This window comes from Blennius ocellaris, assembly GCF_963422515.1.
Source record: "Blennius ocellaris genome assembly, chromosome: 23".
NCBI lineage: Eukaryota > Metazoa > Chordata > Actinopteri > Blenniiformes > Blenniidae > Blennius > Blennius ocellaris.
This window is the reverse complement of record NC_137672.1, coordinates 5,791,911-5,817,964: the sequence shown is the minus strand read 5'-3', so window position 1 is coordinate 5,817,964 and position 26,054 is coordinate 5,791,911. Positions and strand designations below refer to the sequence as shown.

The window sequence follows — 26,054 nt, the reverse complement described above, 5'->3', positions numbered from 1 at the left end:
CGTGAAGCTCCTCCAACATTTCTCTCTCGCACTCTCAGCTCCAGCCTCCTCCTGACGCTCTCGCCTCAGCCCGACCCTTATCTCCATGTGAAATCTCTGATACAGTTTCACACTGTTGAGCCCTCTTCATGTTGCAGGCCGCTGAGAGGAAAACATCCTCCGTCAGGTGATGTCACTTTTGATTTCCAGCCAGCGGCTCTCTTATCTTATTACCTCACGCAGCAAAAAGCCTGCACGTCTGCAATTTCAGGCATTATATTTCTGCTCATCCCGTGAGGAGGCCAGCGCGCCTTGAAATGCAATTACACAAATGAGATGACCACCTACGTTTCCGTGGCCACCTCCCAACCCCAACCCCAGCCCGCCACATCAGACAGGCACATCGATGGCAGAGGACGAGCGGGCGTGGGCACGTTTCGAGTCCAAATGTGCTTTCCGAGAGCGGTTCCCCACAACACCGAGAGACGGCGAGGTGATAAAACGGCGCTAGGCTCGCCCACCTCCCCGATGCTTTCTGTGTAATTGGAGCCGAGCCGGTGTCGGCAGGTTGTCGAGTCGCACTGAGAGCAGTGGTGGGAGATTTCAGCACCACGGACAGCTCCTCGGGAAGCCCTCACTGTGTAAAGTCACGGGAGGACAAAAATATGACAGATACTGTTTGTCCATTATTGCAAAAAGTAGATCAAAAATAACATGTTCCTGAAATGGACATTAAAAAGTTTGTTTCTCGCTACAAGAATCACATTGATCGTGTTTTATTCTTGTTATATGTGCGAGAGAAAAAAAAAATCCAGATTGGATCAAATTCATCAAAAAACACCCACTTTGTCACATCAAATGTGACATTAAGACAGTTTGCTTCACTACCATGCCGTTAAGGGTGTATTTATCCCTTATTAATGAATTCAAAGTGCCATCCAGATGATGGCGATGAGCAGAAAACTCCTCCTGATGTGCAGCAATAATCGAGCTCATCCTGTGGCCACAGCTGTTCCTCTCTGCCGTACAACTTGATTGATTCTGCCGCTGTGACTGAATGCAAATGGCACAAATGAAAGGAGTTTATGGCTGGAAGTGAACATACAGGAGGAAGTAGCAGCAGGAGCTGCAAGGCTGTGAGAGTCTTTAAACTTGTTAGTAAGTAGATGAATGACTTGCAGCAGTTGGCTCACTGAAAGGGTTTTTGGGTGCAGGGTTTGACATAAAGTTCACCCACAATGACAGCGACCGGGGTCGATTCAGGTGAACGCGCATCGTTTTTGTTTCAGAAACGAGTCACATCTAGAAGGCAGCGTTTTGAAAACAATGTTCGTTTTCATGGAAACGGCAAAAACTGTAAAAAAGAAATTATGTAGTTAGGATGTCAGGCCACGAGTTGTTGCGGTTGGCTTTTGTAATGAAACCACACACATGCTCACAGGGAACAATTTGCTATAAACATTAACAAGTAATTGGAATTATTAAATAGATTACACAACCCTAAGAGCATGAGAGCATCTGTTAAAAAAAAAAAAAATCGTATTTGCTCAAATAAGCAAAAGCCTTTAATGGCAATTGATCCATCGACAACAATAGCATCTCGAAAAGAAAATACATGCAGTCTGGCAATCAGTCAAATGTGATCACTTGAGATGAATGAGAGTGAAATAAATGTATTAACGTCTTCTGTTGATCACGAGAAGTGTTTCACTTCCTGGCTGCAAGAAAAAAGAGAGGAATCCACACGCTTCTCCCAAATCACATCTTTTCCTTCTCTCTCCGCCTGATAAAACAGCCATGTGAAGCGAGTTTTTTTTTTTTTTCACCCTCACAGAATCCACATCTATTGGACCTGATATTCATTCCCACATTTTCTCTTACCAGTGTCGCTGTTCCATGAGGAAATTCTTGCGTCAGAGCCTCAGAAGTCAATCTTGCACTTCCCACACAAGAAATCTTGACATGGAGATAAGCCATGGCTCACGCACACACGCACGCACACGCACCCACACACACACACACACACACACACACACACACACACACACACACACACACACACACACACACACACACACACACACACACACACACACACACACACACACACACACACACACACACACACACACACCGCCTCCTGCCACCACTGGCGCCCCCTGCTAGCTCCGGGTCAAACCCTTCCAGCAGCGTTTTAATGGTGCCTCCGTCTCCCTTCATGCTCGCTGCAGATATTAATAGTCGGGGTTACTGGATTGCACACTCAGAGGCGCACAATCTGCCCGCGCTGAAGGCAGGCGCCGGCAGTGAAGATTACCCCACGGGCCGCGCTCTGCTTTACAGGCCCGTAAACTCATCGGAGACGTTTAAGAGCCGCCGCGGTTGCATTTTATTTATAAGAGGTGGACGTCCTTCACACGGATGCATGTGCGCGTTTATGTGGCCTCAGATGGGAGCACTTTTGCAAAACTCCAATTACATCTGGTGGAGGCGATCGAAAACTTGAGATGAACCCGGATGAAAACCACAGGTGTTGACTCATCGATGCATTCAAAGGCTTGATAGCACTTCTCCTTCGCTGCTAGAGTGGAGATGCTGTACACAGCCTGTGCATGCAGCGGGGGGGAGGGGGGGGTTGTTGGGTGACAGATGATTAGGAGATGTGAGGGCTCTGCAGAGTGCCCCCCCCCCCCCCTCCCCCCCCCCCCGGCCCCTTGGGAAAACGCTTAGCTTCTCTCTGAGTTATCAGCCCACTTACCGAAAACCAGCGTCTGAGTCTGAGAGCGCTCGCTCTTCCCCGTTTCTTTTTGCTTTCATGTGAAGGATGCAGCCTGAAACGCACCCAGCCCGCGAGAAGAAGAGTATTATATCAGTAATTCTGCTTGTGTCAGCTGCCAGCAATGATCTTTTCTTTTTGCATGTGAATAGTCGAAGAGATAAGCAATGAAAAAACATCAGTCATCTGCTCGACACAGAGCGAGTCCCGGCGAACCTTACAAGAGAAATGTCAACGTGTGGGGATTACATTCACCCCGGTGCTGTAGATTAACATATTCAGCAAAAAGCATTCACTCTGAAGCATCAAAACAATCTGGCAGCCCGAAAATTTACTCGAAAAAAAACCTTTTTACGTTCAATGAAACCTTGTTTTGAAACCAGGGGTCTGCTGCCCGCGGCTTTAGAGCCACATGTGGCTCTTTAGTCTCTCCGTTGTGGCTCCCCGCAGCTCCCACAACATTGCAAACAAAGTTGTTTTCAATCTCATTGCGCAGAGCAGTTGATGGCCGACTCGCCGTGCAGTTGGAGGAGACACTTGAAACAAAGAACGACTCACACATCTGAACATTCTATCTGACTGTGGTTGAATTTCCCAGCACACAAATCCAAATCCAAATAAAAAAAGAGATTCAGTCGAAGTTACAGTCGCAGGGTTACGGGTTTTATTCCCTATCGACCACTTCAGTTCGAGGTTTTTGTGAGAGCATGATTAACTCACTGAAGTGTCAGTATAAAGCCCCGTTTACACAAAACACTGTTTCAAGCGCATTTTTTTTTTGCGTTTACGCTTGAGAAAAGATTTGTGTTTACAAGGCAACTTTTGGAAATGATGGGTTCCATGGAAATGATGTAGTTTGGCCACTCGTGGGTGGTTTTGTTTATGATCATGAAACCACACACACACACACATGCACAGTAAATAAAACACTAAAAACATAAACAATGGCGAATACACAGACTTTCGTATGGACAGACGCCCGATTGGATTATTATTACAGTGGCTCGACTATAAAAGTACCAAGTCCCAGGAGAATAAGGAGTAAAACGTTGTTCTTAATGTTCTACTTGCACATCTGCAGAGCAAATATTTACTAAACCGTGACGTGAAGGCTCAGGAGCAGCATTTCAGAAACGTTGCCTTTTCTCTGTGTACACAGAGTCGGAGGGTTTTCAAAAAGTGGATCTAAGCACCGTTGTGTCAACAGACAAACACAATGGCGTGCAACGTTTTCCATGAAAACGTGTAAATGGGGGCTTTTGTATGTGTGGTCTCAGATTGGGTGCTTGGGAATGCAATAAGATCAAATAAATTCTCTCTTCTGTCTCTTCCCCTTGACTCCACCTTAGATTTGTTAATATTTCCATAATTTACGCAGTAATAAAAGGAGTGTTTAGCTCTTGAAGCTCCTGTATATTTTGTTTTGTAGAATTAACTCATGAAAGATCGGTTTCCTTCCTTAAATACTTGGAGCAAAGGTCCGAAACGCATTAAGGAATTACGGCGACTGTTTTTATCTGTAACTCCCGACTTATCGACTGACAGGCTAACAGCAATCAGTATTGGCTGATTAGTCCGAGGCCCCTGTCAGAGTCGGTTACTGAGACAAATTGGTTTGTCCTTGGGCTGCCTGATGTTAGCATGGAGCCTCTGGCTCCCGTAGGAGGGGGGTCACCTCTGCCCCCAGAAACGTGTGGGTGTCTGACAATCTTGTCGGGCTTGTCCTTTTCAAGGTCAAAGGTCCAGTCCCTGAGATTAAAAAAAAAGAAAAAGAAAAGGCATAATTAGTTACCTCCTTGTGCTATTTTATGTCATGTCTCACCATGTTGAGTGGAGCCAAATCATCCAAATATCTACATTTAGGTAATGAAAATTTGCTTTAAAACATAATACATAAAACAGTAAGAGCTTTCTATCATCCAATCAAATGCTCATCGTTTCATTCATCACCTCTTCTCCACACATCAAAAGCACCTCCCCCACCGCCCCTGCAGTATTGTCTTAGCGTCTGCCCTTGATCACTGCCTGCGAGGCGGCGTTGTTGCCCTTCACGTGAGATGCCCCAAGGCGGTTGTAGAGCGGATTCCCAGCAGGGGGGCCGGCGGTTACCGACCCGCCGTCAGCTTGTAGGTCTTTGAAGTCAGGACCCTTCGTGGTAGCAGGTGTTGAATGGAGAATCAAACCAGTTCACACCAATAAAGCTCTGCTCCTCCGTCTGATCAGCGAGCCAGATGTGGTTTATTCCTCCATCATGAGTATGTGTTGTCATTACATTGTGTTCTCAGCCTCATGTCATCTTGCTGGCTTGCATCACGACATCATGATGAAGGCGACCGGTTGTAAATAAGACAGAAGCAGTGCAGGAGGTGATGGTGGGAGAAGATCGAGGATGTAGAGAAGGTTGGGTATGGAAGATGGGACTGAGACCGTACGGCCTTGTGCCACATTTAGGTTTGAAAAGAATAAACATAATAAACATGAGATGTGTTCTAGAATCTCTGTCACTCATATCTTGGGGGTCCCAGCACAATGTTGAATGTTTGTCCACTATTGGTCGACTTCACTGTAATGCTTTGGATTGGAGGCCGCGGGGGAGCTCAGGCTCCGTATTTACATGTTTGTTTCAGAAAGGTTATGCGTTTATACAGCAACATTCTGAAAATGAAAGGAAACGGCAGAAACAATGAAAGCAATGGAAACCATGTAGTTGGTGCACGTTTGTTTTTGTGATGCAATGAAATGAAACCACACACACACACACACACACACACACACACACACACACACACACACACACACACACACACACACACACACACACACACACACACACACACACACACACACACACACACACACACACACACACACACACACACACACACATGCCCATCGACATTGCAACATTGTAACAGCAGAGACATTTGAAGCGTTTTCTAAAAGATCCAGTTGTTTTCAAAATGTTGCATTTTTCATGGCTCCAAGCATTGTTGTTGTGTAAACAAGAACCTCTAAACACCACAACAGTTTTTCCATCTTTACTGGAAAACAGATAAACGGTGCTTGAGTCAACTAGTGTTTGATTTGCAAAACACTTCAAGAGGATTTTTTTTTTAAGTTATCTGAGCTTTGGGGTTTTCTTTGTAAACCTGACGAGTAAACGACTATGTTCCAACATTTATTCTTATTTATTGATAGAATGATAGAGTGGATTTGCTAACATGGTAACATATGAAATACTGACACTTGTTTGAGTGAGTTTGAAATGAGTTTTTATGAGTTTCATTTGGTCAACACTGTTAGTTTGTAAGACATATGAATTCTACCAATAATGGTGACTTGACTGATAAAGGGTCGAGAATTACCTACGTACAATATTAAACAACAGCAGCAGACTGTAAACAATACTTCCATATGTTAGTCGCTCTAAAGAAAAATTGTGACATTTATAATGAAATGTCTATAAGTTCTGAGCTTTACAGGCTTTGCTCATATTTTCTGCTAAATAAAGCCAAAAGAGCACAACTTGTAGAAAATGCTTGGGGTTTTTTAACACAAAAGAAAAGCAGGATGCTGAATTTATCTCGATGATGAAGTTGACTTGATAAATTTTGCATATTTTTACCACTTCAGCGCTTCCAAATTCCTTCACATGTTACATTCGCCACTCGGGAAAACTTCAACACTTGATCAGGACCAGACTGGGATCAAACATGTGAGGAAGTGAGTCGCAGTCGCTTCAGAATCTGGTGGCTTCACACATGAGAATTCAGTCATTCAATAATCACCAAGATGTGACGAGTAATTGGCTTGTTGGGGGGGGGGGGGGGGGGGGGGGGGGGGGGGGCTCGTTGAATGTTTTTCTAAACGCCTTAAGACAAGAATGAAAATTTTTTAAAAAAAAAGGATTCCTTCACATTTCCAGAAAGAGCAATTAAATTGCATTGTCTTTGTGTTTGTGCCTCCTCTGCTGTGCTTCTGTGGCTCAGAAAACAAAGGCAAGTGTGGAGAGGGTGACGGGATCATTTGCACAATGGACCGATTGAAAGTGCAGAGAGAGAGAGAGAGAGAGAGAGAGAGAGCAGGAGAGAAAGCGAGAGAGAGAGAGCAGGAGAGAGCAGCGCGAGCGGCGCCGTCTGTTTGTGCGTTCACAGCCAAGTGCGGTCGGAGGATTTGCTCGTTTTTATCTGCTGGCTTTGGCTTCGCACATAAAACAACGGAATGCAAGTCAAACCTCCCGGATCCGACCGCACACAAACACTGGCGTCTGGAGGGGACGGGGCGGGGCGGGACGGGACGGGGCGGGGCGCTCGGGGTGGCATGTCCCCGGGTGTGCTGATGGGAATGTCATCGAGATAAATGTCCCCATTTGGAGCCCCCTTCCTGTCCTCTATTCAGCCGGGAACGTGGGTGCACGGAGGGCGCAGCGTGGGCGCCTCAGAGAAGAAGTGGTGGGTGGTTTATGGTTCCTTTGGTGTCTCCGCTGAGGCGAATTCAGCCGAGTGAGAGCTTAACCACATTAAAGCAGGAAGAAGAAGTGTTTGAGCTCACTGTGGAGAAAGTGTGGGGGGGGGGGACTTGTTGCAAAGCTGTTATCAACATTTGTCACATTTCAGTCGGTGGATTTACACGCACTTATTAGTTGGCTTTGGACGATCATAACCTGTTTACTCAACAGCGCTTACGTGTGAAACCCTGTTTTCTTTAATCAGGGTGAGGCGTTTCACCTCACAAAGGAAGAAGAAGCTCCACTCCCTGACCGTGTGTGCGCTTCAATGGGTTTATGACAGGCGTTTGCATGTCGCATGACAGTTCTATTGCAGAGAAGGAACCAGTGGAAAAGCTCTCTGAAGGCACAGAAGTACGTATTACACGTCCTGTAGTCATGCAACGGGACATCTTCCATCCATCACACGGCACAAATCCACATCGGCTTTCACTTCAGAGTGGACGGTCAGACGTCGCCAACCTCTCACAGGAAGAACGTGCAAACTCTCCCCGCATGACGTTAGGGTGTTTGGAAAGAACGGAAATAGTTCTTGTTTGTTTTCATCATTTTCATGTGAAATTGCAAAACATTTGTTGCATTTTGAGGATCTGTTTACACAACCACGATGCTTGGAGCCACTGAAAACGGCTCTCGTGCTGGAACTTTCTGAAAATGCTCCAGTTCCGACTCCTTATAGACCAGGGAGAAACACAGCTTTTCTAAAATCACTGCTACTTTACATGCACACCTCAGCCATAGCCAATAGTTCTTCCTCACATGCACAGGTCGATGGACAATAAGAAAAATGTCGGTCTTCAAAGTGTCATGACTCTCGGTCCATGTTCTCCTGAAACTTGGTAGTTTTATAATATATAGTTTATATAGCATATAACAATCCAACTTCGTCGTCAGTCCTGACCAATGTCAATGTACTCGCCATTGTTAATGCTTGTAGCTTATTGTTCTATTTTTGGATGTGTGTGTGGTTGCATTACAAAACAACGGTGGAAACAGCACCCACTAGTGGCCCAACGTGAAAACGACATTGTGTTCAGTGTTTCTGACACTTCCATTTTCAACGTTTGCTGTTTTCAAAATGTTGTTGTGTAAACTCAAAGCAAAATAAAAAAAATGGAGAAAGCAAAAATTATGAGTTTTCCCTGAATTGACCATTATGTCAATCTGTATGAATAATTAGCTGGGATTGGATGGATGGATGGATGGATGGATGGATGGATGGATGGATGGATGGATGGATGGATGGATAGTCGATCGAGACATTACATTGTCAATGACATCCCAAATATATGCCACACGTTGCTGTAACCCTTTATTAAACTTGTATTCTGAGGTACTTCACTCTGCAGCATTATTAATTATGAACAAATTGACAGGGAATCTCTGTGGAACACGAGGTTGGTCAGTTTGATACGTCGGTGAGGCGACATGACAACAAGAAAGTTGAGAGCCTTCAGGAGACGGAGTGCCTTTCACTAAGTGCAATCATGGCCTTTGCTGACAGAAGCATACTGACGAAAGTCCATCGGGGGAGACCTGGAGGCCACGGTGACCTCCATATTGCTTTTTTTTTTTTTTTTATCATTCTTTTATTCAGCTGTGCTTGTCGCAAAGATCCAAACAAACTGTCATCAAAGCTGACAAGGCAAGGCCAGTGGCCCACCACGGTGCCTCGGTGAGACGTGATCAATGGCGGAATAACACAATGACCTCCGAAGAAAGCCTGTCCATTACGGGCAAGCCGGTGCTGATGTATTTAATGGACTATTTCTTCTTACAAACGGGGGAAAAAATAGATTCAAAAAAGCCTGTCAGGGGACTTCCATAAGCAGCTTTTCAAATGGCAGCGGCACTCCGCTCCTGATAACTATGCTCCAGTGGTTTTGTGCACTTCAAGAGACTATCCGCCACTGTGAAGTGCCCTTACCAAGCATGAATCACTGTATCCTGGCTAACTGCCTGCTCTGGCTACTTGCAGTGTAGGAGGCACTTCCAGATGCAATTTGCCAATTGCTGTTCAGGCACTGTTGACTAAGCTGAAAAGGAATGTAGCTCACATCTTCCCAGCTCCTGCTGCCACGTATTGTGTTTCTAATGCAAATTAGATAGATTACCTCATACAGGAGGAGATATTGCGGCACAGGCAAAGCGATTCCAGAGCGGATACTCCATGTAATGGTGTCTCTGACTCTCTGCTCTGATCAGCCAGGCTGCTACAAGTGTCGACTCCTACACGCTACGAAACAAGACAGTGCGGTCTTCCAGGTAATTCTTGCTGGATTACACACAACAGGCTTTGAGACACGGCAAAGGGCACTTTGATGTTGTGGTTATAGTGCAGGAAAGGCTCAAAATCCAAAGTGTGTACCAATGTATAAAAAAAAAAAACGCAGAAATGTTTATAGCAATCAGATCTTGTCCATCTTGTTTCACTTGATTCCCAGCAGTGACGTGGTGCATTGTCATTTGCAGTACCTTTCAGAATAGTTCATGGTTCTTTTGTTTCATGTACCAAGTCTGCTGTTGCTCCTGGGCATCAGCAGAATATCCACTGATCAGCTGCCGGTGTGCAGGATTGGCGTCTGTGTCATGCTAGTCCTGGTGTTGACTTCCAGTGCTTGTCCCAGGAGTAATTGCGTTGCGTTTTCAGTGGATGAATTAGTGGTTTTATGAAGGAAGGCTGTTGGACGACTGTTCAACAACAACCTGGATGAGCATAGATACAGTTCTTGTTTGGTCTCTGTTCGGTATGGGCGACACTCCTACGAGTGCTCCACTCCACCCAACATAGCTCTCGGGATAATGGAGACACACAAACTGAATTCTGTTGCGCTGTAAGCAAGTTGACAAATACTGTTTTAAAAAACCCAAAAAACTTCTGGCTTTAGTAACAGTTTGAATCCAGTCTGACCACAGCGAGGACCAAAGACCTCTGAAAGGACCAAACCCAACATGTGATGAGCCTTAAAAGCATCAAATCCTTGCAACATATTTCATTTGTTGGTGTTGATGAATACATCAGAGGAAAAAAAAAAAACAAATCTTGTGTTGTTGTGACTCTTTTGTGCATTTTGTAGGACGCTGTAGAGTTGTCAGCTTGTGAAAATATGGTTGTAATAATCCTGCATGCGTTGCATCACTGAGCGCACAGCATTGTCATGGAAGTGGCGAAAGCTATGTTGCATAATTTTAGTTTGAATCTTTTAGTCTGCTATGAGAAATGCAAGTATGAGCAAAAAAAACAAAAAAAACACAAAAACAAAACAGAATTGAATCTAACCTTCATAGTCTGGACCAAGAAACCTCACCAGAAGAAGGAGCGTTGGCCAAATCACTGCTGGGACAGACTGTAGATGTGGGTGGTTGTTTTTCAGACTTCTTTGTACTAATTTGATAATAATAAAATGTACTCAGCATTTCCCTACTGCCGAATGAGTATAGATAAAGAATGGATGTCAGGGATTTCTAAATAATTGCTCCATGTAGCGTTGAAATTAAATATGTGCAAAGAAATATTTATTTGTATTTGTTCTAGCTGGTCTTATCTCACACCTTGAGTCGACTTATGTCATTCTAAAATGAAGTAATGGATTAGTAGTTGGGGAAGTAAAATATGCACCAAAGCAAGGGTTACGAAAAAAGTTCTAACTGCCTAATAGAGCTGAAGAAGCTAAAATGTGTAAAGATGCTAAATTAATTTCTTCGAGAATGCTTAAAAATCGTCAAATTGGCAAAAAAGATAAACTTCTATAGTATCATAACAGCTGAAATGTCAAAGTTGAACAGCTATACTGACATATAGAGATAAAATGGCTAAAACTGCAAACCTGTGAAATGATTAGAAAGTCTAAAACAGCTAATTGGCTAAAATAACTACAATGACTTTAAGTGCTAAAACCATTTGAATGTAAAAATGCTTTAATCAGACAAATAGCGAAAACCACTAATATGGTTATCACAAACGAAAATGGCTAAACATTTCAATCTGAAAGAAATAAAAAGGCTAAAATTACTAAAATAATTACTAAATGAAGTGATATCACATGACAACGGTGCTCAGAGTCAAAACACAACTTTTTGACAAAGGCTCTCAATGTGGACCTTTGAGAAAACAATAACAACATTTGCCTCTATTCTCCTGGGACGTGGTAGTTTTGTCACTATAATAACAATCCAATTTGGTGGTGGGTCCGTTTATAACGTATTGTTTTCTATGTGTGTGGTTTCATTACAAAAACAGACAACAACACCCACTAGTGGCCCAGCATGCGAACTACATTATTTTCAGTATTTCTATGTAAACAAACATTGTTTCAAAAACTTTTTTGAAATTAAAATGCGAGGCAAGGAACGGCCAAAACTGATAATTGGCACTGGAACTGCTATAATGACTGCTGAAATGTCTAAAACTGCGTAAACAGCTCAAACAGCTGACATGCTACAATATCTAGACAACTTAAAACAAGCTAAAAAGGCTAAAAATCCTAGAAATGTTATTAAACTCATCTAAACTACCATAATTAAAATTAATAAAAGGATAGAGGAATAGAATGGACTTATTTGCCACTGCAAAAAATATATATAGCTATGTTTTATTAGGTTCAGACAAATTTTATTAGGTATAGAATTGGCAAAAAAAAAGCTATTTTGGCTATAAAGGCTACAGATCCAGAGGATCAACACTTTGCAGTCATTCATGGGTTTAAATATTTGCTTTCTGAAGTTGTCATGCTACTCCTTCGATTGGTCAGACCTCACTGTCACATGTGTCTGTGCCTCACTGGTCTTTGTCCTTCTCAGATCAGTCGACACCAACAACTCGCTTGCCTTTTCCATTATTTGTGACCAGTGCGGTTGACAGCTCTGCTACAGTCACCCCCGATGCCGGGTTGCCTTCTTTTTTGCTTTCCCGGCTTCACACTCTGCTCGCTGCCACATTCTGGTGGCACTCACAGTGATGGGAGAGAGCGTTGAATTCTGTTTGTCACGACCAGATAATCACAGACACGCCGACGAATTGAGAGGTGTGTTCAGGCATTGTGCTCCCGGATTTTTTTTTTCATCCAAACAACGTGGCTTCGCAACTCGAGCACCACTTCGCCATTGGCTGCCTGTTTGTAAGTTTCTGGGAAAATGTGCTATATCATTCAACAGTCCATTCTGCAGGCAATAAACTCTGGCTTTGACACAATCAGGCGACAGCAGATGGTCATAAAGCCTTTGTCTGGGCTACACCTGAGACTCCCCAAGCTCTATCATCCATAACCATTTGCTGTGGTGTAAAAAGGAGGCAAATTAACAGACAGATGACACTGAGGTGTGGTCCGGTTTGTAAAAAGAACCAAACAAACAAAAATAGCTGCAGTCAAGCCTGAATGGTCATTCCTAAAAAGAGGCAGTGAGCAGAAACCGTTGCTGACATGAAGCCTCGGCTCACGAAGAGATATTTTTCACGTTTACCAAAGAAGAAGCAAAGACTCACAGTTGTTGAAAGCCCAATCTGTCCCCGAGTATTTATGACGCCTTACTTTTTAACCACGGTAAATCAGCTTTAGCACTAATGGTGACGCTTTCTCAGCAGTATTTTCTAACGCAAGTCACGGCAATTACCTTCGCCGTGATAAATCAGAGGAGGCCATCCCCTGCTAATTCCCGACTCTTTCAAAAAGAAAGATGGGAAGAGCTTGGATCTTTATGACGGTTCCTGACCTAAGCTTTAACCTGCTTCGGACACAATTTGGCACAGACTCTACTGGGATGCAGCTAATGGAGGCGGAGAGTGAGACCCTGGCCAGGAGGCAAATTCACCTCAACGCTTCATCACTCTTGTCAGCAGAGCAGGTTATTTCAGCCTCGTGCAAATGATCAGAAGCTTTCACGTATTCTTTTACAGGTGGATACGACTCAAACTCGTCTCTTGGGAGGGTTGGTTGCCCCCCCCCACACACACACACACACACAGCTGTGATATCGTTTTCCCAGGAAATCGGAAATGAACTTTGTTCAAACGAATAGTCCGAGTGCCGTGCTGTTTAACGCTGATTCAGACTTACAGGGCATGTTCACCCCCGTCCTGAGCTTTCCGCAGAAATCAGACCTTGAACAGCATTTCCAGACAAATCAATGACTGTATATTTTCACCTGCTTGTCAGAAACTCTGCTCCGCTTTACTCTGAGCTTCGTTTGAACCTTTTTTTATTAGCTTCGGTCTTGACAGCAGATTGAAGTCGTTGAAGGATTCCTGTAGGGTTCTATCCGTCACGTCTCAGTCATTAACCCGAACATGTTGGAGGTCTTCAGATGGATTTATCCAGAAACTACGTCCCTCAGATCCTTCATTCCTTTTCCCCCTTGCTCTGTATTTTTGGGAATTCTGTCTCATTGCGCGTTCGCTTGACACTCTCGATTTCTCCTCCCCCGAGACGTCAGGCGCCGGGAGCCACCTTGACATATTAGGACATTAAATCTGAATCAGCACCTGTCGCCGCCCCAAAGTGCTTCCACATTTCTCTGTTTTCTCAGGCACATCAAGGAAAATACAATTTCCCCCACAGTGTCTGTCTCTGTCACATCCATTCGCAAAGACACCTCCACATCCGCCTTCCTCTCTGGCTTTTTGTGTCGGTGGCAATTCCACTCTTCCTTCACGCCGGGCGGTTTACGTCCTTCCACTGGTATCATTTCAGCTGATTGGCTTTTACCAGGATGGATCTTGTCTCTGCAGACTTGTTTAAGACATTGTGTTTCATTGAAGCTTGAAGATATCCGAGTCATCTTACGGATTTTTGCAGTTCTTTGACTTTCACATGAAATACATAATAAAGGCTAATATCACTGATGCCCTGACATTGTACTTTTCTGTTAATATGTAATTTGACTAACACTGAAGGCTAGTTTGAGTCATTTTTGTCACTTTTCTCCTCTCTTTCTCTCTTCTGGGTGAGCCTTTATATCCCCCTAATATGCTGCCGACACTTTCCATTGTAATTATTCCTCATTAATCTACAATAGCTCCTGACCAGTCTATTAATTCAAAGGTCTTGATGGCAGACAGCACAAAATGAGCTCTCCTATTAACTTAACATCATTATTCTTGCCATATAAGGTTGCTGACTTTCAACGGCCACCCCCACCCAACCTCCATATTAAACTTATTAATGGTGTAACATCTTTCCGTTGCCCCCTGACTCCTCATTTTATTGCTGCCATATTCTGTTGCCCTTTTTAGTCCAGTAGATGCTTCCTTTCGCCGAGCGCTGTGATGGACTACGTGAGTCGTGCTCGTTTTAATGAGAGATCTTGGAAGAGGTCATTCAAATTTTGGAGTAACTGCTTTGAAGTCATGTTTCGGATATTACTGAACGGTATCGGGTCAATCAAATGTATATCGTCACATCTTATTTGTTCCATAAAGTAAGTATAGCTCGTACTCCTACGTATATCAAGTATACAGGCTGTACAGACATCAACGGCACGGTTGACATCTTTACCGTCAACTATTTAATTAACCAGTTGATTTCAAAGACGCACGCAATAATGTATAAATAGGACTGTATTTCTCAGGAATAAAATACTTTTTGTGCAGCCTAACAAAAAAAACAGATATCATTGATGATGTAGTCTAAATAACGATTGTACATTTTAACTTTACTATTTTATGCCACTCTTGGAAAAAACATTAAATATTTGGATTTATTGCACTTTAAATGGTCTGAATTAATGAATGCGGCCTGTCGTGGAACCAGAGCCTGACGATCTGCTTTGGGAAGATGTGAAAATAGAACAATTCATCCTAAACAGGTCAGATTAAATCATTCTGTAAGACTGTTGAGCTGATTTATGACTTTGTGCCTCTTTTGCAGTGAAACTACAACAATAAATTGGGATTCAAACCATTTATTTTGTTATGTTTCTCCGGCTGTCATCATGTGGCAAGATGAAATCATCTAAATGTCATCAAACTCATTGGAAAACTTATTTGGGGGGGGGGGGGGGGGGGGGGGGGCAGCTTACTACAACTACTGTTCCAATCATTTGCCGCTGCTCTTTAACACCAGATGGATGTAAAGATGCAGACTTCATTGTAGCAGACTCCTGGCAGCGAGGAGCCGTGAGGGCAGGGAGATAGGGCAGCGGCGAGGACGGGGGGGGGGGGGGGGGATCACGGCGGTCCAGATGTTGAGCTGTGTTTCTGGGCAGGAGGCCACCTCAACCCCCGGCCTCTCATTACACTCCTGCTAATGAAGGACTATAAATATGCAACAGGAAGAAGGCTTTGCAAAGGGCCTCCGTGCTGCACGAGAGATTATCACTCTGCAATGTCACGCTCTGCTGCGAGAGTTGATGCGTTCCCCTCCTCTTGAAGCTGCAGATAATTGATGATTTATACTGTTTAAAAACTCCCCAAATGGCCGCAACCGAAGACTGATCAATATTTTACTGGTGTCAGAGAATGTAACGAGTGTGAGTGATGTGACAGGGGTCACTTCTAATGAGAAACCGCCATTGACTTGGCATTTCCTTTTAGCTCTGCAGAGCGATTCAGGTCTAAGAACTTTATTCTTGGTGTTGCTATGCATTGTGAAATTAATGACTTAATGAATTACAGGACGCTGTGCAGGCTTGTGCAATGTGACATACTGGTACATGAAGATCTTTCCTTCTTGGCTGAGTTAACTCTGCAGAAAGTGAGCGGCTGATTAGAAATATACTAATCATAGATAAAGAAGCCAATTGGATTAAATTATACTCATGGAACACACTGTATTATAATGCAGTGTATCGTACAGTATATGATTTTACACTAATCTACTTAGTTACTTAACCCCATCACGTCGGACACTAATCTGGTGATCTTCCAGCCATCTGACCCAGTTTGACGCAGTTCCTGTTCCTGCTGATCGTTTTCTTTTTCCAAGATAGCGTTCGTCTTGTGTCATAGTCCTGCCGTTTCCTGACCAGTGTGCCTGATCCACCTCCATTTCAGTCGGCCTGTCCTCTCCCGGTTGGTAATCTCTCACCGAGCGTCATTACAGAAAACCAAAGGCCATCAGATCCAGAGGACGGAATGCAGCGCTGGTTACAAAACACCTGTGAGGTTTCCGGCTCCCCTCCAGGTCTTAGCGCCATGAATTAAAGTGGCTTTGATGTCGCGATTGAAGATCTTCAGCCTGGCCTCGATGTTTTCGTGTCTGAATCTCCATATTCAGAGGAAATGCGAAGGGCGCCGTGGCCGACAAGTGGATCACTCATTGGGCCACCATTGTATCATTCACTGTCCACTTGTATTATTCACTATGGCCATGGTGCGCATGCACAGGAGCAGCATTTCAGAAGATCTCCCGCTGATTCTATGAAGTTGGAATGTTTTCATAAATTTGCATTTTCAGTGGCTCTGAGCGCCGTTGTCGTGTGAATGGCCAGAATGCGACAAAAGTTAAAGGAGTAAATGTGTAAATGGGGCCTTAATTGTTGGGTGATTAGCTTACAGCTCTTTTTCTAAACATCTAAAGGGCTGTATAGCATATATATATATATATATGTATATATATTTACTTGAAAGATTACATCCTGTATGTTGGAGGTGTTAGATAAGAGATATAAATTAATAGAAGTCAATGCAAATAATCCTACAAGCTCCAACTAATTTGAGGCTGATAATCAGAGTTTCACATTTTCAAAGCAATGCGTGTCTTTGTGAAGCAGCCGCCATATTTAACACGCTCTACTTGCTCAGAGTCGCCCTGAATCCCGTCACGTCAGGCCTCCCTCCTCCCACAAAGTGGGTCTTTGAGATAAGCGCGGCGCCCGGGCGGCTAACGCAGCCGTCAGCGGTGTGAGCTCCGTCCGAGCCCCCCCCCCCCCCCCCCCCCCCCCACCCCCCCCCCCGTGAGCGATCCCGGGTTAAACGCCGCGCACAGGCCCGGGCGAGAAAGATGAAAACACGCGCCAGCTCACCGCGGAGAAGTGGCTCACCCCCGCCAGGCCACTCCATTTTCTGCAGCTGTATCAGAGGCGCTCTGGGAGAGCTGATTGCTGAATGGCTTGGCGGGGACTCGTGTGTACGTGTCTTCATTGTGTGTGTGCGTGTGTGCGTGTGTGCGTGTGTCAGTGGTTGATGTCCCACTGTGCGAAGGAGTAAATCCTCTCATCCTTAACCAGGCCGACGTGCCGCCTCATCATTCTCTTTCATCAAGACCTCCCCTTCCAGGCTCCCTCCGGTTGAACCCTCAACCCTCAGCTAAAAGCTGCGGCGCCTCGTCTCCACTGAAATCTTTTCAAATGAGCCCTTGAATGTAGACAGAAGACGCACATATACGACGGGCACGTGTTGGTTTTAGAGTCCATTTTGTAGCTGGATTTGGATTTAAAATACAGAAATCAACAGCAGAAGTGAAAAGAACCATGAGTTGTGTCTGAAATCGAGTACAAATAAACTGCGTTTATCTTGTTCTATGCCGGTTTCACTGTTAAAATGATAAACCTTCATTGATTTTTTTTTTTTTTTGGTCATTATTATTTACAGAACAACAACATTGAGCGTAAAAATATCTTCCAGAGCGCAACAGTTTTCAAATCTGTCTGTGTAATCAAGGTAAACACAACTTTCTGAAATGTAGGATACTGCAAAGACAAACTTTTTTTTCCTGAACAAGTACTATTATTGACGGCGCTATCGTCTGCTTAAGTGTTTCTTACATACTCTGAATGGGTTTAGTTTTTTTGTTTCCTTGCCACTTATTCAGACCAGCTTTCATTTCTTCCCCCATCATGTGTGTCCACAGTTTCCATCATCAGCAATTCAGAAGAAGTCCCTTGACTTTTTGTTGTTTTTGATCATTTTCTCTTGATTTCCCACTTCTGACGACTCCTGTTTCCACCAAGTTTGTGGAAATCAGTCATTTAGAATGTTTTTACTAATTAATTGCACAATTTCTTGAATTAGTCATGATTAATTTCATGTACTTAATTCTGCACTTTGGATGCTCAGTGCACTTCAGTCTTTGACAGTATGAATACTGCACATGTTGACTTGACGATACATATTATGTTGAGTTTGCAGCCCTAATTATGAACAAATGTTGCGTCATATATGTACCAACCCAGACATCGAAGGATGGTATATTATTTTGAACTTCCACTATGGGCTTTAGGTGAACGTGGGCCTGAAATTAATATAATACACAAAGTGTTTTTCATACTTTTTGATTGATGAGCATCATAACTGTGCAGTTAAATAAGATTTAATTCAAATGATCTCGTCAGCTCGTGCTCCAATATCCTATGTGGACAAAACCTCATGACAATCAGATTGAATTGAAAACATTTTGCAGGTTGGAATCTTGTAGTTTGACAGAAACAGAAGGCAGTGGTTCAAGTATAGAATCACAGAGGTGGGACGTTAATTGAGCAGCAGCCACATAATGGATATTAAACCTTCGGTCTTTATTCAGCTCCTCTTTACCGGGGAACTTTTTGGCTGGAGTTGCCTTTCCTGTCTGTACTCCTGACAGGCGTCTGAGCCATTAATTATCCATCAGCGGTCCCGCCGCGCAAAAACCTGCGTCATTTTTCGAAACCTGCCACAATCATTTTCATTCAGCTCGGTGGGTGGGCGCGAGCGGGAGCGGAGAAACTCTCCAGCAGTCAGCTATCAATCTCCAACGCACGCCGCACCTCCGTACCTGCTCTTAAACCTGCCAGATCTAAGGATTGGTCAGTAGCTCATTGCTCGCCCCAGGCTGTTTTGGCATTGACAGCTTTCCCAGCAATTTCTGATTTGTCACCTCGGCTCAAGACCGCGCTCCGCAAATCGGTAATATGGTGAACAGAGAGCTCACATAATGCCTCTGGGGCAGGTTGAGAGAGTAAGCAGGCCACGCTTTCTCCGGATTTCTGCAGATTTGATCTCCGCTACGTCAACACACAGGGTTTCCAGAGAGCCGTAGTTGTTTCAATATACAGAATAAAAACAGGCCAATGCCGGTCTTATGTGAGACCAAGAGAAGTTAGCAGTTACAAAGAAATGCCAGCATATTGTGAATGAAGGTCGCGGAGCAGATCTGATCTTTAATATTTTTTTTTTCCACAAAGCTGTTTGTGACTGATATAAAATACCCCAAGAATGAGTAGTAAAACCTGTGTCTGACTTATCGTTTTATTCTTATTTGTTTGTAAATGTAAGCTCATCCAAATATACATTTCTGTGGTATAATCCCCTTTGCTTGGCTCACACTTTTTTATTTATTTATTTCTGCAACACCCCAATAACAAAGAAAAAAAAACATTTTATTATTCCTGAAAAGAAAGTGTGTCAGTGCATTCATCAGTATATAATATATAGTGTAGACCAACATCAGACTAGTATAGACCAACATCACACTAGTATAGACCAATATTAGACTAGTATAGACCATCATTAGACTAGTATAGACCAACATCAGACTAGTATAGACCAATGTTAGACTAGTATAGACCAATATTAGACGAGTATAGACCAACATCAGACTAGTATAGACCAATGTTAGACCAGCATCAGACTAGCATAGACCAATATTAGATGAGTATAGACCAGCATCAGACTAGTATAGACCAATATTAGACTAGTATAGACCATCATTAGACTAGTATAGACTAACATCAGACTAGTATAGACCAATATTAGACTAGTATAGACCAATATTAGACTAGTATAGACCAGCATCAGACTAGTATAGACCAATATTAGACGAGTATAGACCAATATTAGACTAGTATAGACCATCATTAGACTAGTATAGACTAACATCAGACTAGTATAGACCAATATTAGACTAGTATAGACTAACATCAGACTAGTATAGACCAATGTTAGACTAGTATAGACCAATATTAGACGAGTATAGACCAGCATCAGACTAGTATAGACCAATGTTAGACCAGCATCAGACTAGCATAGACCAATATTAGATGAGTATAGACCAGCATCAGACTAGTATAGACCAATATTAGACTAGTATAGACCATCATTAGACTAGTATAGACTAACATCAGACTAGTATAGACCAATATTAGACTAGTATAGACTAACATCAGACTAGTATAGACCAATGTTAGACTAGTATAGACCAATATTAGACGAGTATAGACCAGCATCAGACTAGTATAGACCAATGTTAGACCAGCATCAGACTAGTATAGACCAATATTAGACTAGTATAGACCATCATTAGACTAGTATAGACTAACATCAGACTAGTATAGACCAATATTAGACTAGTATAGACCAATATTAGACTAGTATAGACCAGCATCAGACTAGTATAGACCAATATTAGACGAGTATAGACCAACATCAGACTAGTATAGACCAATGTTAGACCAGCATCAGACTAGCATAGACCAATATTAGACGAGCATAGACCAACATCAGACTAGTATAGACCAATATTAGACCAGCATCAGACTAGTATAGACCAATGTTAGACCAGCATCAGACTAGTATAGACTAACATCAGACTAGTATAGACCAATATTAGACTAGTATAGACCAATATTAGACTAGTATAGACCAGCATCAGACTAGTATAGACCAATATTAGACGAGTATAGACCAACATCAGACTAGTATAGACCAATGTTAGACCAGCATCAGACTAGCATAGACCAATATTAGACGAGCATAGACCAACATCAGACTAGTATAGACCAATATTAGACCAGCATCAGACTAGTATAGACCAATGTTAGACCAGCATCAGACTAGTATAGACCAATATTAGACTAGTATAGACCAGCATCAGACTAGTATAGACCAATATTAGACGAGTATAGACCAACATCAGACTAGTATAGACCAATACTAGACCAGCATCAGACTAGTATAGACCAATATTAGACTAGTATAGACCATCATTAGACTAGTATAGACCAACATCAGACTAGTATAGACCAACATCAGACAAGTATAGACCAACATCAGACTAGTATAGACCAGCATCAGACTAGTATAGACCAATATTAGACTAGCATAGACCAGCATCAAACTAGTATAGGCCACCAATAGACTAGTATAGACCAGCATCAGACTAGTATAGATCAATAATAGACTAGTATAGACCAGCATCAGACTAGTATAGATCAATATTAGACTAGTATAGACCAACATCAGACTAGTATAGACCAATATTAGACTAGTATAGACCAATATTAGACTAGTATAGATCAACATCAGACTAGTATAGACCAATATTAGACTAGTATAGACCAACATCAGACTAGTATAGACCAATATTAGACTAGTATAGACCAACATCAGACTAGTATAGACCAATATTAGACTAGTATAGACCAATATTAGACTAGTATAGACCAACATCAGACTAGTATAGACCAATGTTAGATGAGTATAGACCAATATTAGACTAGTATAGACCAGCATCAGACTAGTATAGACCAACATTAGACTAGTATAGGCCACCATTAGACTCGTATAGACCAATGTTAAACTAGTATAGACCAGCATCTAACCAGCACAACCCGACATCAAATGTCTGTAGACCTTCAATCCAGCCTACATGAGTATAAAACAGATAATCTTGTTTAGACACGTTCCAGATTTTAATATCTATCTCAAAATACTTTCTTTGTTTTTCTGCTTGTTTTTGACAGACTGATGGCGCAAACTTGTGGCTTGTCTTTGTGCCTCCGATTGCAAGAATCTGTGAAAAGCAACTAATAGTTTCTTGCTTTTTTTTCCTTCTGTTTTCAGGTCTACTGACTACGGGACAACCTACACGAAACTCAACCTGATGCCAGGGACGACCATTGTGGTGACGAGTTTCTACATCTGCCCAACCAACAAGAAAAAGGTAAGAGTGTCTGTTTTGTTGTTGTTGGGTTTTTTTTTTGTATGAGGTTTTTCTTCTTTAGAAAAGACATCAGTTGACTGTTTTTTTTCCCCCCCACATCTGAATTGGAGGTTTGAATGAATGTTTGCACAGTGACTGTGGGGACAGAATCCAACCAAATATTTTGCATTGATATATTTTGCAGCTTTGAATTCTTAAAAATGTTCCATAGTCATTCATGCAAGATGATGAGACAGGTGTTAAATTACAGACGCATTGTGAGCCAAAAAGATGTGTTTTGGAAAAAAAAAATTATGTTTTTCAACTGTAAGTTGGCCAAAGTGTCATGTTTTCTTCTAGAAACAGAAGAAAGACCGATATGCCTGAGGCAATCATTCCCCTTTTCAAAATATATATTAGAATTTCTTATTTTATGGATGAGAGAACTCATTTAATCAGTTCATTTGTGCATATATGTCTGTAAATAAGTAGAAATTCAATATCGAAGGACACTTTTATTTAGAAATTAATTGTAAAACGCCAAACACAAGACTTGTGATGCTGTCTGTAAAAAAAGAATTTTTTCCTTGCCTTATTTTGTTTACTTTTCGATCGTGAGTTTCTAATTGTAATTGTAGTACAACAAACAACCCTCTATAAAGCAGTAAATTTGTCAATTTTTATAAGAACTATAAGATCAAAAGGCGATAGAAAACCTGTGGAAGGTGAACTTCAGTTCAGTTAAGCGAGAGTTAGTTTAATCCAGCACCTTGAAATGCACTTCCAAAACATGTGAGAGGACTTTTCCCCCACACAGATTTCAAAAGTGACTATAAAGTGAAGCTGCAGATGCTGAAGCGAGTCTCAGCCCCCAGGATCTGAATTCCTTCAATTCCCACAATGCAGCTGGAAGACAGTCTTATTTTAGACTTTCTCTTTCTGTGAGAACTCCCACCATACGGACCCCCTCGCTTTCTGCTCTAAGTTTGCACTCGAAACCATTCCCTGACGACATCATTAGAATTATTTTCTCCAGATCAAGAAAGCTCCTCCAGAGCCTCGAAAGACTTTGTACAAGAGTGTTTCTACAGGCTGCGCTGTACTTCACACGAGCGACAAACAAAACTTCCCGTCAGACATTCATGGAGGAAACGTCAGAAATAGAGTGACGGTTCCATCTTTTTCACACTTTGACCATCGCATCTCTTTTGAAATGCCAAAGCTATTGCTAATTTAAATCTTTTGTCAATGATGTGAGTGATTTGTTGCTTTTTTTTTTTTTACGTTTGGCAAAACATCAAAGGATCACATTTTTAAAAAGTAATGTACCAGAGTACTTATAGTTACTTTTGGATTACTTCGCCAGCAAACATAAAAAAATAAAGACCAGAAAGAATAGAATGTGTGTCTGCTCAGTGAACTGATAAATCTTATACACAGCAGATACAAATGACACTGAACAGAAGTGTTGAACTAAATCAAAACTCAATAACCAATCAGGTGTCAAACATTGATTTTATTAAAAAATCAAAACCACAATGCAAATAAAGCTTTTAATTATTCAAGTGTTCGTCCTCAAAACTATTTATATTCAAGAAAATGTGCCAATCTCTTTTAAAACTCGACTGGACCTGCTACTTAAAAAAAGTAATGGCGCTTGTCGCCCAAATTAATACCGAAAACATAAGGAACCTCTAAACGTATTGAGAATGTCTTCCTCCCATCACCGGTACTGGTATTGGCAGGTTACTGACAGGTTATGAGTTAAAAAAACTCGTTGACAGAGTCCAGGTGTGTTTCAGTCCAACCTGCAGATGTTTCTTCAGGTGAGACGTCGAGTTCCTGGATGTTTGCAGCACTTTCACGGCTGGGAGGCGCCATCAGCATTGTACAGAGAGACTCCTCCCACTTTAAAACTTAATTATGTCGGAGTTTCCAGCCAGAAAATGCGTTTCTTTCCCCGGAGCAGTGCGTCAGTGTCGCCAGGTAACAACAGTGTGTTGTGACGTGAAGTACATGTACTCCGTTACTACCCTACCCTGCTTATTGCCATAGTTTTGGTAACTTTTTACCTTCTGCTATGGCGCAAAAGGCTGCGAATAGATCGCCACACTGCCACCTAGTGGTTAAAGAAATACAGAAAAACAACTCAATTCCTTTGAGTAACAGTGAACTTGTTTTTTGATATTTGTTGTTCGTGTTGGATGTTTCTGGATGAATGTGCAAGAAAAAGCCTGCGCTTACTGTATCGATCGTGCTGAAATATGTATGTAGCTGTATTTTCTCTCCCAAACAACAAATTCTCTTTGAAACCACACAGTGCAACAAACTCGCAGTTTTGAACATACACAGTATCTTCAAACACTGTAAAGCAACAGCCAAATAAGGATTGTATCGCTATGTCTTCAATTGACTTAAATCCATGCTTACTGCAAATCATCTCTCGTATATAAGGTCACCTTTTAAGGGGAAAATGTGTGGGAAAAATCTGTAATTGTTGACAATGACGTGACAGTTTTTGAGGCTTTAAATCTATTGCATTAGAGTCATATGAGTAGAATCAGATAGAACGTGTTTCATCTCAAACCTCTGCAATCTTTATGAGTCGAAGTTTGGTTTGAAATGAGTAAAATCCACTTTGTATGAAGGCCACATTGTAAAGTGTTTTGTTCTTTTTTTTATTATGAATGAGCTGAACATAAAGCCAGTTGAATAGCAATGCATTGCATTTCCTAATTTCTGGCTTAAATTGCATTCAATCGATGTTTAAGTTTAAATGCAGTCAACCTTTTGTCAGGCAACATTTCAGAAGTTCTTCTTTTCTAATGCAGCTAAATGCTCCAGTATACAAAACACACAACCATAATGGGCTCAGTAATCAAACTTGTAATCAAATTTGTTTAAAGTAATATTGTAGGATTGAACATAATAATGTGTGGGAAGTTTCTCACATAAATTGTTGCCATGAATACATATGTCCACATAAGAGACATATCTGCAATGAACAAAACCTTGGGTTGAATATCCAGTATTTTTTTGCACATGACTATATCAATGTGACATTTCAAAAAAAAAAAAAAAAACTAAATTATAAAAGATATTTAATTTGAATAAAATGAAAGACTATGTAAATTGCTTCAACTGCACGCAGCATAAATCTTCACAATCTGATGAATGCGAAGGAATTCTGGGCAGGAATTAGGGATTTGTGCAAGATATCCACCTACATCCAATGGCTCCGACCCAGGGACACCGAGAATGAGCTGAAAGCGATTTTCACTGGAATAATGTCTTTAAAAACGCCCAACACAAAAAGCATCAGATATCATTCTGAGGCCTGCAAACACTTTGCATGATAGTTGGCAAATCGGTGCTTCCTTATTTTTTTAATTACATGTGTTGCAAATTTTTTTTTGGGGGGGGGGTTGTTTCGTGCTCCCTTGGTATCCTACACTATTTTGCCCTTGAGCCAAACGCAGTGATTCTTACCCACACTGCGCTCAGTCAGTCCACAGCTTCAACACTCCACGCGGGTTTCAAAAAAGCGAGCAGCCGATCAGTAGAAGCCGGGAGCCAGGAGGTGCGCCAGGTGACTAAAGCCGGGATGCGGGTGGACTGCCAACTGTGGCGGCCCGTCGAATTTGGCGCACGTTATCTCCGGGGTCCAGGGTTCCTCCAATCAATGGAGAGATGGCGGGAGATTAGATGTAGTCACTTTTCTCGCTTTCTGCTCCAGTCCGCACTCCAACTGTCAGCGGTGGATCTGCCATCTTATCTTCACTACACACACACACACACACACACAGACAGACAGCATGAGAGCATTTAATTGCATGGGAATGGAGTCATCTTAATTTCCCTTAGGGACGGAAGGAGAGACGGGAGTGTGGCGAGTGACTGGCGGTGAGAGAGCATGTTGTGACAGTGGGACGTCTGGTAATGTGTGCTGGGAATCAAGCTGCAG

General features: G+C 42.3%; 1 protein-coding gene across 1 annotated transcript in view; it reads left to right on the top strand.

The window, feature by feature from the left end:
- Window positions 1-26,054, top strand: part of sorcs2 (sortilin-related VPS10 domain containing receptor 2) — a 359,541-nt gene that overhangs the window by 137,642 nt on the left and 195,845 nt on the right. The window contains exon 3 of the mRNA XM_080518964.1: window positions 22,012-22,111. Coding sequence (XP_080375090.1) covers window positions 22,012-22,111 — 100 coding nt within the window. The remainder of the gene's footprint in view (window positions 1-22,011; window positions 22,112-26,054) is intronic.